We start from the raw sequence: 14,220 nt of genomic DNA, 5'->3' as shown, positions 1-14,220 counted from the left end.
AAAATGCATCGCATACTTAGATGCGTCGCATGCTTATTATATACATTAAACATTCTTATAAATAATTCTTATAACATACGTAATAAGCGAGTTAATCAGACAAGCGAGTTGATCACTTTTACCCTATAGTATAAATTATACCTAAATCTAAAATTATTTTAAGAAATCTTAGAAAATTTAGTTTATATTATTATAAGCTAAAAATTAAGAATTAGGTTTAATAAAAAATTTAAATTATTTATATTATTTCTTAAGATTTTTTAAAAAATTTATGAATAAGTTATTTAAGAATTTCTTATTTATATTGTTTTTTTTTAGTTTTTTATTTTTTAAAAATTAAAAAGCTTTTTTAAAAATTAAAAAGCTTTTTTAAAAATCTAAAAAAATTATAAACTTGTAACTTTTTTAGTTAGATTTATAAATATACTCTTCTTAAGCTTACAGCTATTTTAAACTAGTTTTTAGAAATTCAAGGTTTATTATTTTTAGGTGCACAGTACACTGATCAACTCGCTTGTCTGATCAACTCGCTTATCAACTACGTTATATAATAACTATATAAAAGAATTTTAAAGTTATAACTATTACTACTATACTTAAAGAAAGATGACTTTTTTAGGACTATTAACTATAATATACTAACCTAAATTTATTAAACTGACCAGCGACACAATAGCTGTCTTAGAGGTAGTAGGTTGTTCCTTAATACTGACGTGTCAGCCATGAACTCACCGTGTTAGAACAGCTGCAGCGCTTATCATTTTGTATCCAAGGACTACCCACTCGCTTGACATATTGTTTGCCCATCAAGGGTGACATTCATGTGAGAATCTGGATGTTTGCAACGCGTATCGGCTCAGGACTCTAGTTATTTACGACCCTTCTTTCGGCCATACCCAGCAGCACGAATTGCATAGCACTGTTCTTCATCACTTACTCTCTACAATGTATTCCACCCGGGTGTTGGATTCATGGCTCAAGGAGCAAACCCCGCGCGGTCAGTCAATGAAGAATGAGCCAGCCTTTTTCCGCAGGCTAGAGCAGTCGTTGGATATTCCCCGCAAGGAGCATGGGCTCATGACCATCAAGCCGCGCTGGGACAACTCCATTATGGACTTGACGACAAGCGACTTCCTCTCACTGAACCGCACGGGCCGCATTCGCGAGGCGTTCATGGCCGAGCTGGCGCGCAACGGGGAGTACATTCTGAGTGCGTCTGGCTCGCGCGTGCAGTACGGAAACTACGACTACCTGCTGGAGACTGAGCGCATCATCGCCGACTTCCACGGCTCCGAGACGGCGTGGATCGCGCATTCGGGTTTCAACGCGAACGTCGGCGCCCTCGAGGCCGTCCCTCTACCCGGCGATGTCATTGTCTTCGATGAGTTTTCACATGCGAGCACAATGCTGGGGATGAAGCTCAGCATGGCAGCCCAGAAGATCCCCTTCAGACACAATAGAATTGACTCGCTGAGGGAGGTTTTGGAGTCTATCAAGAGCTCAGACTCCGCCTTCGCTTCAGGCGACCGGTCGATTCTTATCTGTGTCGAGTCCATCTACAGCATGGAAGGCGACATTTGCCCATTGCGCGAGTTTATTGACCTGGCAAAGGAGGTCTTTCCCGCCGGAAATTCCCAGTTCATCGTGGACGAGGCCCATAGCAGTGGTGTTGTCGGGCCCAAAGGGTCCGGCTTGGTAATTCTTGAAGAATCCCTTTTCAGATGCGCTCAACTAACTCGTGGCCAGGTCCAGATGTTGGGTTTAGAGAAGGAGATCGCCATTCGAATCCACGTCTGCAGCAAGGCTTTGGCTTCGACAGGCGGTAAGTCATCGGCCTGCTCGACGTTCCTGCACAAACACCGGCTAACGACGAGGATTTAGGTGTGATTCTGTGCAACCAGACGATCCGGAGAGCACTTATCCACCAGTCTCGTTTCCTGACTTATAGTGGCGCGCCTTCATTCCCGATGGTGGCTTCCATCCGAGCTGGCTACCAGTTACTCATGAGCGGCGAGACAGAAAAGGTATGGCCGGTCGATTCCAGCCAGGCGGTTAGCCATCTTCTGACAAACATCGCATCTTGCAGGCCCAGAACGATATCCAAGAGAACGTCAAATATTTCTTCGAGGCCATCACCGGAGACCCTACCTGCGAGGAGGCCATGAACAGTGGTCTTTTGAACATCCCGCTTGTAGAGGACTGGGAAAGTCGCCCTGTGTACTCACACGTCGTACCGATCAAGACGCGCCCGCGCCACGAACAATACCTGTTTTTTCATCTGAGCTCGGACAACATGAACGCTTATGCCATATCTTATCCTATCGTGCCCAGGGGAGCAAGTCGCATCAGGGTGATCTTTCATGCGCACAACACGAAGGAAGAGATCGACCACTTGGTTGCTTCGATCTCTGCCTGGGCCAATGAGATGTTTGATCTCGAGCAAAACAACTCGAAGAATGCCTTGCCGAGCGCTGCACGTCACGTCTATGCTATGCAGGCGTCATTGTCATCGGCGACAGCATGACCTGACAATCCAACTGCTTCACCCGGAAGCTGTGACGAATGGCTCAGAAGTCTTGGGAGGGTTTGTTCAATGGAATTCTTCATGATAGATTTGCTTGTATATACAACAGACTTGGCCCTGCGATTTGTTCGTCTGAATGTAAGGTCAATATTCTAGAGACGTCGAGCCTGCGGCCGCAGCGCAGAGACTCTTTCACAGTGGAGACCACAAGCGCAAGCTCAGCTTCCATGTTTCGGTTTTCAGCCACTATCGGTCCCATTTACAATGTTTTCGAGTAGATGATTTCCCTCGTGTGCTCTTCCGGTTGTCATTACCAGCATGCCGCCGAACAGACCTGTGGAGTCCCAAACGCATAGCAGCAGAACATGAGTCTACCCATATGTCCCCATACATTCATCATGAGACGCGTCTAGAATAAAGGAAAAGGCACAACGCCACCTGCGCAATTTTGTCGCAGTATAGCCCCTCCGGACCCGCTAACTCGGTAAGAAACGGCCAGAGATGGGTCATCTAGTATCTACTTAGTACTGGCAACGTTTCACGGGACGTAAGCCATAGACACGCTGCAGCAAGTGTTACCTACCGAGTCCTGGCTAGCCTCCATCTGTTCGGCCAGCCTCTTGACGTCGCGGGGAACGTTTTCCTTGGAATAGTGCCGGTCGCCGCCTGCGTTGTGCTCTTGGCTGAAGAAAAGCCAGCCCAGCATGGTGAGCAGGCTTCCAGGCTCGATGTCAAAAGGCTCTGTGCACTGCGCCTCGACGCGGTCCAGCTCTTCGGCGGATAGGGATGCTGTGCTGCAGTGTCAGGAATTGCGCGCAGCCACGCTATGGATTCTCGCTGACGGAAAGGGGAAAATCTGACCGGTCATTTCTACGAGACCCTCGTAGAGCCCACGAGACTCCCGTTTGGGCCAAGTCTTGCTGCGCTCATGCAGGGCTCGCAACGTGAACTTGAGGCGGCGGCTCCGACTGGCGCGCTGCGAGATCGCCGGTAGGCTGTTTTCTTCGAATTGCGCGGTGTAATAAGCAAGGATCATCTGATCAAAGTCTTGAAACCCTGCTTTTCGCATCGTTTGAAGTACGCTTTCAAAGTGTTCAGTGATTCCGCGGGAGTTCACATTGCTTTCTGAGACCATGGTCTCTGCGCCTGACGGAGGCGTGAACGCTCCTGCGGCTGCTACGGAACCATTCTCACTGGTTGCAGCTCTGTAGTTCTCGCAGATTAGAACATATAAGGGTGAGGGTGGCGTTGTAGGAGGATCCCGGGAGCCTACCTCGTGAGCGAAGGCCAGGCGACCTCGCCCTGGAAGAAGAGAGGCTGCGGCAGTGACTCACTAGACAGACCTGAGTTAGCCCAGGAGGCTCTTAAATGTCATAATCCATGGCGTATCCCAGCCAGCCTTACTTTGAATATGACTGATCGTGTCGAGAAACTGGGGTTGGCAGGGGCTGGCTTTCGCGGCTTTGCTGCTGCGCTGGGAAAGGCTCGGGAGCTGTCTTAGCCAGGAGTTGGGCGCGGATGAGCTCCACGTGTCCAGGACAAGGTCCGTTTGCATCGCTGCAAGTACAAGACAAAGGCGTGGAGCCAAGCTGAAGTGCGCGAGCTTCTTTCGACATGGGCGGGTGCATCTGCGCCAGCATGGCCGGCTCCGGAGACTCTTGTGGCGACGAATGGTGAGGCGGAGCATCGGATGAGGCGGGAATTCGACCGTCTGTTGTCCCTCGAGCCATGAAATTGGTAGAGGCGAAAGGCGGTAGAAAGTATTGAAAGTCGAGGTAGTTGGCATCGTCGACGGCGGGGGGATTCGTGGGCCAGGGAAGATGAGGTTCCGGCCCTGGCGCCTCAAGAATCCCTTCCTCGGCACGATTTTTGTTGTGCATTTCCTCGGAATCTTCCACATGGGCCCAATCGGCGCCTTCTTTTATCTTGCGACCTATGGGGGCGGGGATGGTAAGCAGTTGCAATTGCTGGCAAGGACACCCCTTTTTGGAAAAGGCGGACACCCACGGCGATTTCGCTGTGACAACCTATTTTGCAGCCTACAGGCGGCCTGGTTAGCTGAGACCGAGGGATTGGACACAAGACACCGACCTCCTTCTCTCGACCGCTCGGGGACTAGTCGAACGACCGAACGTCGCTTTTGCTGGCTTCCCCTGGTCAGCCTGCATGCCTGGGCCGTTTCAATGTGAGATCTTTTGGCGGCTGGCCACTCATCCAGAAGCTTCAACAGAATGCTCCATGAAAAGGACGCGCAGACAGTTTGTTATGTATCCTGTGGGTTGAAAAATACACGGGAATGGCCACCACCAAAATTAGCTGTGTGTTGGTGTAAGCTATTCCTGTGTATTTTTCGACCCACTAGTGTATCCTCGCTTGCTGCGTAAGGTCATGCGATATGATACCTTGTGCCTCAGATCGGCATTCACCGAAGACGTGAGGCATGTTCTCTGGGGAGGTGCTGGATTAACAAGAGCGAGTAGCTGTGAGCGAACGCTTACTCCATTGCAACGGGACCTTCCCCGTCAACACAATCCGCGGAGGGGTATGACTTGCAGGTCGGTCCCGAGACCAATCGCGCTCCGTCAACAACACGCCATGTCAGATACAACACTCCGAAGGATCATGAAGGATTATCTGCAGCGGCACGGCTCATGCCATCTCTCGTTATCCGGTATCCGAAGGATTCTCTGGCGGCTGGGCATGTAGAAAGCGGCCTCGAATGGAATCCCACGGATTGTGACCGAAATAGCGCAGTTTATGACCATTAATACCACAGTCTTCGCCAAGTACCAACATACGGACGGCCAACATACGGACGGCCAACATACGGACGGCCAGCATACGGACGGCCAACATACGGACGGGGTCACTCTTTCGCCAACCAGTTAAATGACAAGCCGGATCCCGCGCGGGCTAAAGTACGTCGAGCAGGGAGGGGGTGGGCTCGCAGCAGGGTAGGGGCCTGTTCTTACTCAGAGCACACTCACCGAGCAGTTCGCAACAATGCTGACTGTGGAGGAAAAAACCGGGCGTATATTGCCTACCTCTGTACTTCTCGTATCGCATCGGCCCACCGTGAAGAACCCCGACCGTAATGGGGCCCACTTCCCTTCCCAAAACGCGTCTCATCGCGCGCCCGAGGAATCACGACAGGATCGCCGATCTCTTGGCACGTCGGCGACCTCAACGAAACTTGTAGCCTACTCTGCTTCATCTCCGTGTCCGAGCTTGCTTGGTGTCACCCTTCTCTTCCTGCGGCCCTTTTTCCATGCCCAAGTGTGTGTTCTGAAGATACCGCGGCCAGCAGACGTGTCAAGTTACGCCTCCACAGGTCCGTTTGTACTGAATCTATGTATGAATGCCAGTAGGGGTGAGAATCGACTTGCAATTTTATTGCTGGCATTGCTTTTATCCAGGCCAGCCACTTAAATAGAGCTGTGCAGAACTATAAGATAGAGCAGCTAAGTAGAAGGTGGCGGCTCCATTGTACGCTTGCTTAGTTATAGTTGGACGTTCGTGGATGGGAGGCCGCAGCGTCGGAGAGTGCCTATCCGCGCTCCCCTGTAGGAAGGCAAAATGTCTGTATATTGTGTGCCGAGGCGGGCAATTGACTCCCCGTGAGGCAGTTGCAGGAGGATAGAAAACTCCTCGGAACCCCCCCGAGCCGGGAAGTCAAACTGCGCAGCGTTGTCATCGCGTGAGGCAACCCTAATAAAACCACTCCCCGACGTCGCCAAGGTGATGCTGCATCAAAGTCGAACGTGTCAATAAAGAAAGGAAGGTCAATGTACAGTAAAACGAGGAGGTCCAGCTCACCAAGATTTAGTTAGTCTCAAGTACGACCCACGGATACGGATATCCCCTTACAATGACAGCCTTGGCATCGTACTGCAGACGTTGGCAAATCCAGACGACAGGTTTAAACGCCCTGGTTGAAATATCGCGTACCCCGTGCAGCTATCCGATATGAGTATGCATTGCGTCAAATCGTTACCCAACTTTATCCAAGATCCTAGTAGATCAGGAAGGTAAGTGGCCGCATCCAAGTCCGATTATGACATCTCCACGGGGCCACATTTTGCAGAATCGAGGGAGACTTAGTGGCTACATATCTAGTGTTGAGTGCATCCATCATCCATTGCTCTGTCACGACATTTGTTGAATTCGACGACCTTGGCGTACCGTATTCCCTCACAACATTCGGGGAAGTCGGTGGAGCCTGGGACCCTGCTAGCTTGAAGCCTCAGATCACTCAGCTGTCCCAAACGCGGTGGGGACCCTCTGCGCCAAGCTTTACTAACATTTGATGCTCGGCGGGTACGAAGCCGCCCTTACCCGAACGGTGCCCTGCCCTCGGGGTCACAAAAAACACGGGAATCGTCCCCACCTATTTGCTGCAGTTTTATATGGGAGCCATTCCCGTGTTTTTTGCGACCCCCAGCCTGCTACGCGGCGGTAACGGCAATGGAGCTAGCGTAGCTTACTAGCGAGACGCTAAACGATCGACACTGGATCGGGCCGATCCGCACTAAGAGAATCTAAAATCTAGCGTGACAGGACGAGGCGATGCGGGATGTGCTGCTTATTCCAGCTTCCTACTGTCAGGGTCCTGCATAATTGACAGCTGTCAAGTGACGTGTAGCCTTATTTAATTGCCTTTAGGCAACCGAGTTTGTTATCTTACTATCACTCTGCGGTGTTCGAAAAGGCCTTGCTATGAGAAAAGAAATAACATGATCTGCAGGTTTGAGGCACGGGCAGTCGCGGCCCGGCCTCTTTTCTTAAGATGTTGGTTGGAAATATGCAGGAATGTCTCCTTTTGCTTATCGCCGATACCCCTGTATTATCAGTAGGTGCACTTTTATGAGGCATACCGCGACTACTTTTCTCTCGTCAGAACAGCTGGCTAACCACGTAAGCCTGTCATGGTAAGGCCCGATTTTAGTATTAATTTACGATGATCTACAGGTTCCACCATTTGGGCCGCATTTCGCTTCCCGCACCCTCCCCTGTTCCCTGTCCCCGCAACACCCAAGCCCCCCCACAGATGGAGGGCAGTCTGATAAGGCTGACATCCTATCTTCATTTGGTGCAAGGGCATCTCTTCATCCTTTCGCCAATGTATAGCTGTAGTGAGAAGGCCTAAAATTTGGGACTGCCAGCGTCAGATAACTACCCGCACTAATATAATAGCTTCCCGATGGCCTTATTTTCTCGCCAACATTTCTCACCAACATTTTTCGTCAAACTCAATTCTCGCCAATCTCAATTCTCGCCACTGCCCTAACCTGGGTATCAGGTAAGTCTGGGTGCTAGCCCATCGCATAATATAAGCTAGCAAAGAATGACTCATAGCCCAGCGGATCGGTGCAAGCAATGCGGGATGTCTAGCCATTCTTTACGAGGGCTCGCCACTTTAGTTGTCGCTTTTTTATTCGTGGGAATAGTTGATTAAGTAGAGGCCGCAAATTGCGGATGACTTTCTTTGACACTGTGTGTATACCAGAGGATTAGACAGTTGAAAGATCTCGTTTTAGCCGAGATCAGACGCAGGGGACTGACAACGCGTTGAAAGCATAGTATTCAAAGCCTCTATTTATCTATATTATCCTTCTTCTGGAAAGAAAATCAATGTGACCGAGAAGGTGACGGAAATTCTAGATTTCTATTACTCCGGGTAAGTAGCCTGCTACCCGTTCCGTTTAGTGCTAGGCCTGGCGAGCATAGCAGCTTAAGGGGGGACTTATATTATCTACAACCCCTTAGCTCGATGAATTACTATAGTAGCTACTACTAATACCGCATAGTAATACTAGGACTAAGTTTTACCGCTATTTGGGACTTAACTAGGCATTTGGCCGCTATCCTCTGACAAGCGCTAGTCATAAGGTCTTATGGGGAGCAGTCATGTTGAGGGTGCGAGGGCTCGTCAATGACGAGTGAGTGCATCTGATGTCATTATGGGTGACGTGGATGTTTATGACGGTACGCACTTCCGTCACCGTCATATTGACCCCGGCAACTTTAACCATGTGGAGCAGTTTGGCACGGAGCCTTCACCTTGGTCCCAGACCCTATCAGCCTCTTTAGCGTCCAAACTTTCTCCAGCATCACCACCAGGGTAGATATGATCGTGGTGCTATTGGTGCAAGTTTCAGTGCAACACGTCGTAAGGCTTGCAGTATCTGCAAGCTCTACGATCTTCTCCCGCCCAAGCATCCATTGTCCAGATCGTCGCCTGCAACTTGCTTGTCAAAGGAGGTCATATTCTGGACAATGCCCGATGCGGCCCTGAAGACCGACGGCTGACGATCGAGGCGCCACAAACTCATCAAACATGAGAATGGACCCAACATCGGGTTTTTCTCTTTCCGGCATCTCGATGAATGCGAACTTGGCGGGGATATAGCCTGGTTCGTCTTTGTTCTCGTTGATTGACTTCTATGTGGCTCCAATGTTGTTGTCCTGGCGGGAGAGTCGAGTGCCTTTACCTCGTGAGCCTTGGAGGAGCTCAAGTCCGCTGTGATAGGCGCCGTGAAAAGCCATCATCTTGCCGCGCTTCATAGGCCAGAATGAGGCCAGGGCGCTTTGACTGGCCTCAGATCCCGGGTTTACGAATCGCACCTTGTCTACGCACCGTCAGTACCCGACTCCAACGGCCCGGCATTCGAAGCGAGCCACGTTTCCCAGTGCGATAACACCTAACGGCATTGGTCAGGGTTTGTGTGATCTCGGGCGGAAAGTGGCTAATTTTTGCGGCGCTGTTCTCCCTGTGGGTTGTTGTCTGTTGTCGACAAGACATTGATCATCCTGCTTCGCTTTTTCCAATTTCACGATACTGATGGTGACATGCGTGATATGCTTATTGCTCCTCGGCGGCCTTACTGTACACGTGCTGGAACTCTTTGCCGTCACCACCACCCTTCTCGCTATTACCAAACAGTCCAACAAGCTAGATGTCGTCTTCTTCGTCGTTCAAGATCACACCGGCTGTGACACCAAAGCCGCAGCGACTTTTGTCAGCCTTCTCCCGAGCGCTTGTGGTTATCATACAGGTATATATGGGCCAATCCATCATTCTAAACAGAATATTAGCAGTTCCGCGTACTTTTATTCCGGGACACAGGTATAAATTCTTGGTAATACTTTCCATCGTTCTCTTACTCAACTTTAGTATAGCAGATCCTACTAAGTGCAAATCCCTCTTATCATATCCACCAGTCCTTTAGTACAGGGAAGCTAGCCTCACCACTTTCTGAATCCATCTCTAGCTATGTGGCTATTCCCCAGCTTTCTCTTGGTCCAGCTGCCAAGCTCATTCTGACGGCACTGACTTGAAGCTAGCCGCTATGATACTCACTCTGGCTGTCATTATTTGGTCTGGAGGATCCTGTATTGGAGGTCGAACGTGTGACCGCGTCACAAGCTCGTAAGCACGCTCCACCCTGCGGCAAATGCATTTCCCAGATTCAAAGTCAATGAAATACACCTCCAATGGCCTCCTCTTGTCTCGTTGGCGTTCAGCTCGTGATGGGTGGTCAGAGTCTCATTTGGCTGCACGCTTGCTCTACAGGCTCGGCCTGTCACTCCTACGAACATGTCGGTTAAATGACAAAGAACGCGAGTTTCAGTACAATTCTCTTTTTCTATGAGTGCCAGCTGGGGTCGGTCTCGAAGTAATATAAGCATGTGTTTCAGCTGGTACTCTCCGGTAACTGTTTGTCATCGAGAAATTCACTATGGGATGAGAAGGGGGGTCGTGACTCATCATGTCGCCCTAGCTGTAGCACAGGCCGTAGAAGACATGTTGCAAAACAAATGAACGGGCCTCTCACGTTTTATTGCGATGGCTCTGTTGTCTCCCTTCAGGGTGACTTGGCGGTAAGTGAGGTATGGACCCAGTCATCATCTACAACGGCCTAGGCACTCTTCTCAACTACTCACCGGCGCCACTGTCAGCTCTTTTACCTCATATCTGTAGAGGTTATCCATGTCGGGCCGCGAGACCGCTTCTGAAATCCAGACGCCAGGGGTGTGTCTCACTTATGGTGAAGGAGGCGGACTTCCACAGGAAGCCTCAAACCTCGAGAATAAATGGATTTGCTTCATAATGAAAACGAGCGTTGGCTTGAATCCCACTACGATTCAACGTAACCCTCGCGTGCGATCTCTCCTTCTCAAGCCATCTTGACACTCTCCAGTTCGAGTCGAAGCTAGACTCCCACATCTGGCGACAGTTGGCTAAATCTTGCTCTTTTGCTTGAGAGAGCGAGGTTATCAGGTGCTTCCGTCTTTTTCGTACCAGGAGCACCAGTCAATCACGAACCTGGTCAGTGGTTGAAAAGCCAGCTCCGTCTATTGGTGTCTGTCGCCGGTTGGTATGCCTGGAAGCTCGGGCGACTCGGTAGGTGTTCCGTTTGGGCGTCGATGAGGTGGCCTTGCGCGAGTAGAACAGACAGGATCCATATTGGTCGTTATCCTTGGATCATCCCAGTTTGACAACACGCGGGAGTGGACAACGAAGAATAAAGAACAATGCGCTTTGACTAACGCGACGCGACGCGACTAAATTGACCGAAAGGAGTGAGTCCAGACCAGTATCCCTACCCTAAACCAGGTCAATATGAAAAGAATCTAGGAACTATTTACCCAGGGGATTAAGTAAGCGAGTTACGCAACCCCTCTATTTATCACAGAGGGGCATTATAACATACATATATAGCTTACGTAATAAACAAGCATGCGTGACATAGGTATTTATATTTTATAAAAAGAAATTAAAAAAGCTCTTAAAATTAAAATAAAGCTTAAAATAAATAAAGTTTTAATATTAGACTTATTATATAGTATATTATTTTATATATTTTTTTTAAAAAAATCTCATAATACTCCTTATAAGGTAGTATAAAAAAAGTATATTTATACTATATATTTAATTATTTCTCTATAAAAGGCTTTTTTAAAAAATCTAAAAAAATTATTATAAGGTTTTTTAAAAGATTAGGTTTATAAAAATACTCTTTTTAGGTTTCTATTTATTTTATAGAAAAAGTTAAGAGGTCTAGGGTAAGTGGGATTTTAGTAATATAATATACTATTACGCATGCTTGTTTGTTACGCAAGCTATGTATATACGTTACCTTAATTTTTAAGTAAAAATGCGCTATTATAATATATATAATATAACATACATATATAGCGAGCCGGACAGCAAGCGAACCGGATACTTTTACTCTATAGTGTAAATCTCACCTAATTATAAAAATCCTTAAAAAATACTTAAAAATCCCATTTTAGGCTTTATTAACTAAAAAGCTTAGATAAAATTAAAAGAAAAACCTAAAACTTATAATTAATTTTTTTTAGATTTTTAAATAAGTTAATAAGCAAGTTATTTAAGAATTTCTTATTTATATTATTTTTATTAGTTTTTTATTTTTTTATAATTAAAGAAATTTTTTAAAAATATAAAAAAACTATAAACTTATAGCTCTTTTTATTAGATTAAAGAAAATACTCTTTTTAAGCTCTTAGCTATTTTATAATAGTGAGTTGGGGGAAAAAGGTGCTAAGCCATTTTGGGCCATTGGGCAATTTCCTGTACGTAGAAAAAGGTCAGAGACCAGTTGCCTTCGGCCATCAGCATCATCATCACCGTCGTCATGGTCAACGAGAAAGGAGCAGCTTTTGGGCTCTTTCTCTGACCAAATTTTCATTGTTATCAATTGATCAATTGCCCTTACTATTTTATATTGTGTTTACCTCACTAAGAAGCGTGTGAGATCCCTATTTTGAAAATCCCCCGAAGAAGGTCACGAAGCGTTCAACCTCGCTGTGGTTGGTGTGTTCTGTTTCTCTAACAAAATAGTTTTAAGAAATTTAAGATTAGCTATTTTTAAGTGCACAGTATTGGTGTCCGGTTCGCTTGCTGTCCGGCTCGCTATACATGTATGTTATATCTATCTATCTAGGGTACTTATACTATTAATAACTTAGGTAAACTCCTTACTAGGTAAATATAATATTAATAATATTACTGCGCTTTATTATATAAATATTACCTTATATTAATTAAGAAATATATATATATTAAAAGCTAAGAAATTATTATCTTTTAATTTTAAAGAAGAGATATTATTAGTACTAATTAGGCTAAAAAAATAAGCTTTAATAACCTTTATTTACTTAATTAAAAATAGCGCTTTTATTATATTAAAAACCTCTAACGTGGATAATAAGCAAGTGAAATAGACAAGCAAGTTGTTACAGAAAAAGTGAGGCTAACCTAGCGCATTGGCCGCTAGGTCAAAAGGTCAGCTATGACCTCGATTATAAGATCATAGTTAAATCAATGCCTAAGAGCCTTCTGTAACTGCCTTCTGACATGTAACACAAGTGAAATAAAAATCTTAACCTCTTAGACTAAAACGGCAATAAAAATACCATAATATAATTAATTAATTAAAACTATTTACTATATTCTTCCCTAGATATCTTAACTACTACCTGATAGGTCCTTGTATTATAACCAGGCTTGCCGCAGATACCATAATGTTGAACCCCCGGGCGCGCCGACCTTCCTTGACCACTACTCCTCAACGATTTAGCCACTACCTGCGTATTAGCATCTATTTGATCAATTGCCTGCCTTCCTTCCTTTACCGTCATAACCCCTTTTTTCTATAGCTGGGTTCTTTTTGCCCTCCGGCGCCGACGAAGTATCTCATTTGCCTCCCGAAGGTCTTTATTCTTAGCAGCTAGTAAGGCAACCCGATGCATAACTGCCTTTGTCCCCTTCTTAAGAGACCTCAGGGCTTTAAGGATTAACTCTAGGGAGCTGCTTTGTGTCATGAGCCTCCCAATCAGGAAATATCTGGGCTGCCAATTGGGCTGCGGAGGCCGACGGAAGCCGGCGGAAGCCCGAGGCATCGGCCTGAGAGAGCAATGTAAGGGAAGGGAAAACGCAGCTAGCTAGCTGCTCGGAAGCCGACCGGACTACGAGGATCTGAGAGCTACTGAGGTTATAAGGGAAAACGCATACAAAGCAAGTAGGGCAAGAATCAAGACTGTCACATCTCATTACCTACCTGCACGCAGCTCCATAGCAGCTTGACCTCCTCACTCTCTTCTACAACCTTTGCCACTGACAGGTTAGTAGTAGTCTGGAACCGAGGTGTTGGGATTGGAGGCTCTGAAGGAAATCAATGGCTCCCTGGTGGTCCTTAAGTGGATCACGGAATCATCCCTTCTTCCTGTCCCAGGGAGAACGCCAACGCCGCCACCTAGCTGATTTGGCCAAGTTTTAGTTCTTTTTCATGGGCCATGGCCTATGCCATTCATTGGTAATGAACATGGCCGGCCCTCCTGTAGTAGGGCATCAAGACTTGTACAAATACCCCATGCGTGGCCAAGAACGAGTGTGAACGCCACCAGCGCCAGTTGTTTGTTGCGTATACTCGTTCGCTGTAGGCTTCCCGTATTCCTGACAGCAAGCGCCACCTTCATTCACCTTGGTCTTGTCATGCAAGTGAGACTCGTCAGCAGTGAGCTTGTGGAATCTGACAGCTATCAGTGAGTGCCTCCCCGTGTGTGATGCCTTGTGGAGGATGACGCCCTGCGGAATTGCTGGGACCTCGCTTAATTCTTCTATTTACAGGCTGCTTTCGTCGCTAGGCGGCACCCTTAGTGGCAGTGCC

The 14,220-nt window shown here is 47.3% G+C and overlaps 2 protein-coding genes across 2 annotated transcripts; one reads left to right on the top strand and one right to left on the bottom strand.

Annotated features, from left to right (window-relative positions):
• Positions 1 to 945: 945 nt before the first annotated feature.
• Positions 946 to 2,524, top strand: LRP88_01727 (aminotransferase class I/II-fold pyridoxal phosphate-dependent enzyme; the record flags this gene model as incomplete). Its single annotated transcript, XM_083238403.1, has 4 exons — positions 946 to 1,695; positions 1,747 to 1,822; positions 1,882 to 2,024; positions 2,087 to 2,524. The coding sequence occupies 4 exons, from the start codon at positions 946 to 948 to the stop codon at positions 2,522 to 2,524; spliced, it is 1,407 nt and encodes a 468-aa protein (XP_083106908.1).
• Positions 2,525 to 3,062: 538 nt separating this feature from the next.
• Positions 3,063 to 4,404, bottom strand: LRP88_01726 (uncharacterized protein; the record flags this gene model as incomplete). Its single annotated transcript, XM_083238402.1, has 4 exons — positions 3,063 to 3,313; positions 3,386 to 3,729; positions 3,798 to 3,857; positions 3,929 to 4,404. 4 exons carry the CDS (start codon positions 4,402 to 4,404, stop codon positions 3,063 to 3,065), a joined length of 1,131 nt encoding a protein of 376 aa, XP_083106907.1.
• Between the last annotated feature and the right edge of the window lie 9,816 nt (positions 4,405 to 14,220).

This window comes from Fusarium phalaenopsidis (genome assembly GCF_050370095.1).
Source record: "Fusarium phalaenopsidis strain FUZ10S chromosome Unknown contig_32278, whole genome shotgun sequence".
Classification (NCBI taxonomy): domain Eukaryota; kingdom Fungi; phylum Ascomycota; class Sordariomycetes; order Hypocreales; family Nectriaceae; genus Fusarium; species Fusarium phalaenopsidis.
This window is presented reverse-complemented; position numbering and strand designations above follow the sequence as displayed.